General features: G+C 60.9%; 1 protein-coding gene across 2 annotated transcripts in view; it reads left to right on the forward strand.

Annotated features, from left to right (window-relative positions):
* The window catches only part of MMAB (methylmalonic aciduria (cobalamin deficiency) cblB type), an 11,349-nt gene extending 9,210 nt beyond the window's left edge, over positions 1-2,139 (forward strand). Inside the window, exons 7-8 of one of the 2 annotated variants that reach the window (XM_004690681.2) lie at positions 1,068-1,166; positions 1,727-2,139. In XM_004690681.2, the coding sequence (XP_004690738.1) occupies positions 1,068-1,166; positions 1,727-1,826 (199 nt within the window). In that variant the 3' untranslated portion in view covers positions 1,827-2,139. The remainder of the gene's footprint in view (positions 1-1,067; positions 1,167-1,726) is intronic. The other variant, XM_012731057.1, reaches the window with a different exon arrangement.
* Positions 2,140-3,421: the final 1,282 nt, after the last annotated feature.

Raw genomic sequence — 3,421 nt, forward strand, 5'->3', positions numbered from 1 at the left:
CAGCTGCTGGCAGCCTTCTCCAGGCTGAGTAACTGCGGTCTCCGTGGACGCCACACGTGGCACGTCCTGTTCCCCGCTTTCCAGACAAAGGGGGATAAAGCAGATGGGGCTGTGCCCCTGACGCCTCATGATAACCCTGGGGACAGGTCGTGGCAGCCCCCATTTTTCAAGAATCAAGGAAACGGGTTCAAAGAGTAGCTAGGGTCCCCCAATGGTCCATGGCATCATCTGGGTTTAAGCCCAGGTCCGTCTCGCCCAGGACCGAGCTCTCCTCCTCACCCCGCATCCTAAGAGCCCATCCTCATGACAGGCTTGTGAACCCAGGTGGCTCTCGGGGTGGTGAGAAGGACCCTCGGCCTGTCACTGCATCGGCAGTGCTCGTGATCGCCCAGACAGCGACACGGAGGCCAGGAACAGCCGTGCGCCACACAGGCAGCTGCGACAGGCTGTCGGACACACCGGCAAGACGGGCTGGAAAAGCCATTGCCCCTGCAGTGTGCCAAGAGCAGCCTGGAGCTTGGGAGGGTGCCCGGGCTTTGCAGGGCAGGCCTCACACCCAGCCTGGGCTGCTCGCCAGCTGTGTGCATTTGGGCAGGGAAGACAAACCCGGGGCCTGGGTTTGGGGAGTTATACGGCGAGCTGACGCACGCGGAGGGCCTGGGCAGGGCTGCCGCGTCGCGGGGACTCGTCTGCCGTCCGCGGTCCAGGACACAGTGGGCCTCGGAGTCGTGCGCACGTCTGACCGGGAGCTTGGCCTGCTTGGTCCTCTTTCTCCCCTGTGAAGTTGCTCTAAGGCTTCACTGAAAAGGGGCTAAGAATGGCAGCTCCCTGGGCATTGGGGGTCAGATCCACCTTCTTGAGAGCCTGAGGCTGACCTCCCGCCCCACGAGCAGCCAGCCCCAGGCCCAGTGGCACCGGGTGTGGTTCGGCCCCATCACCTCCCTGCTGCCCTAGCGCCCCCCTCCGGGCCCTACGTGAGAGCCCATGGAGAGGGGGTGCCTCCACTTGGACCCCCTTTGACGACCCCCAGCTGTGACGCCGGGTGGGCTGGTGCAGGCTTGGTGTAGCATGTTCTGTGGTGTGATGTGTGTTTCCTCCCTTTCCAGCGTGGTGCCGCTTGTCCAGATGGGCGAGACAGATGCAAATGTTGCCAAGTTCTTAAACAGGTACTGGGATGGAACTCAGTCTCTCCCTGACCACCGGGCTCGTTACGGAGCAGGACCTGGGCGTGCCACTCACATTTGTTCGCTTCATCACCAAGGGCTGCTGTGTGCCAGGCGCGGGGATGCAGCTGGGAGCAGTGGGGCCCTGTCCCTGTCCCTGTCCCTGTCCCCAGTGAGTGCAGGTCGTCTTAGGAGTAGCTGCCGGAGACCCCAGACAGTGACAGGGACCGTGCAGGGTGCCAGCCCCAGCCCCGGGCAGAAAGTGCACACTCAGCCCCGTGCCCAAAGCCGCCTGCCCTGTGAAGTCAGGTGGGGGTGGCAGCCTCCTGCGGGCCCCGCCCCAGCCCCACAGCCCTGGCGCCGGAGTTGGGTGCTTGGCTCTCGTGGAAGCTGGCCCCGAGTGCCATCCATCAAGCCCAAGTTGGCTGAGCGCCCGCTGTCCCGCCCGCTGCTCCTGGGGCAAGTGATTTATATTTCCTTCGTGAAGGCTAATACGAGAAAGACCCAGTTAGCATTGATCTCTCTTTTCAAATCATTCCCTTGGCTTCTCTCTGCCCCTACAGACTCAGCGACTATCTCTTCACATTAGCCAGATACGCAGCCATGAAGGAGGGGAATCAAGAAAAAATATACAAGAAAAATGACCCGTCCAGCCAAGCCTGAGGCACGGGGAAATATTGGAAAAGGAAGGAGCGCTTCGTCCGCCCCTCCTTGGCGATGATGGTGGAGAGACGTTTGCCCTGCACGTCCCGGCATCCGGAGGTCTCCCCCACGGGGGCTGGGCACTGGTCTCCTGCCTGGACGGCTCTCTGGCCTGCCGCTTCCCTCCAGAGCTGCGGCTCTTTCAGAATTTGGCCCTGCTCCCCTGGGTCCTCCTGGGTCTCAGAGGAAGTGGGAGTGAACTTGGCATTGCACGAGTGAGGTGAGGTGGTCGCTGTGCTGAGGCGCCACAGAAAAAAATAAAAGTAGAAAGACTTGAGCTGTGTGCGTGCCCGTGTGTGGGCGGGGAGGGGGCAGAGGCCACGCCCTGGCACTGCCCATGCAGGCTTCGAGATTTGGAGCAGTACCAGTGGCCCTTGGAAATGTGACCGTGATTCACCTGTGCACAGGGGCTTTGCATGTCACACTTGGGAAGCGGGAAGCAGGCAGGATTTGGAAGTTTAGGCACCTCTGAGCTACCCAGCGCCAGCAAAGTGGGGGCAGACAGCTCCAGACGGCAGGCGTGGCCTCGAACACACCTGGACTGGAGAGGAGTGGGGCGCAGCCTGGACGGTGGTCTTTTCCAAGGGGGGAGTGGCCTTTCCCTGGAGGAAGCCCTCCTCCCTCAAGGGGGAGAAGCTGTAGCGAGAGGCACCACCACCTAGCACAGGGTGTGCCCTGCCCAGGCGCCCATGTGGCGGGCCCGGGGGGTGTGGGACAGCGAGACCTTCCTCCTATGAGGCGGACGCCGTCGAGGCTGATTCCCTGATGTTGCACTTGGCTGGTTTATGCCTCTGAGATCTGTGCCACGGCCGTATTTTATTTCACTTGTCACCACTGCTCCCTCCCGCTAGGAAACGACACAGCCAGTGCCAGCTGTGTCCTTGGGAAGAGGGATATTTATGAAGGCTGAGGAGGCAGCCTCAGAACTCACGATTCCTTGCTGCTAATTGCAGGACATGACTTCGGAAGGGCAAGCATTCGCTAACCATTGGGCTGAAACGCCGTGAACTCAACTAGACGATTTCTTCACTCGCTCAGTGCGAGGCTGCCGGCTGGGCCGGGGATGGCCGGTGGCCTGTTGTCCTGGGTGGCAGGTCAGCAAGCGCCAAAATGACCAGCCCTGCGCCTATGGCTGGTATCCTTGTACCTCACTTGCAGATTTTGCCCGAGGGACAAGTCCAATTCACCCCTTCTGGGTCCTTCTGTTCCTGGTCAGCAGTGGTGGCTTTTCAGCCCAGGCAAGGGGCTGAGTGTGAGCAAAGTCACCTCCAGGGTTCCCTGCCTGGTGGTTAGCACCAGGTCTGGTTCACAGGGCACAGCAGATGCTCAGCAAGGTACGCAGGGTCAGGAGAGGCTTGGGACTCTGTGGGGTGGACACTCAGGTGACCAGGGGGAAGCTTGCAGTGAATCAATCAATCCTGTTGACACCCCAGTCTTCCCGGAGGAAGCAGGGCACATATAATAATGACCCACACTCCTGGCCACCACAGGCAAACCGCACAAAGACGAGGGGAGCACTGAGGAAATCCAGCCTCCCACAGTCGGCCTGTTGCTAA

Source organism: Condylura cristata, unplaced genomic scaffold (assembly GCF_000260355.1).
Source record: "Condylura cristata isolate star-nosed mole 26May11 unplaced genomic scaffold, ConCri1.0 scaffold00029, whole genome shotgun sequence".
NCBI classification, from domain to species: domain Eukaryota; kingdom Metazoa; phylum Chordata; class Mammalia; order Eulipotyphla; family Talpidae; genus Condylura; species Condylura cristata.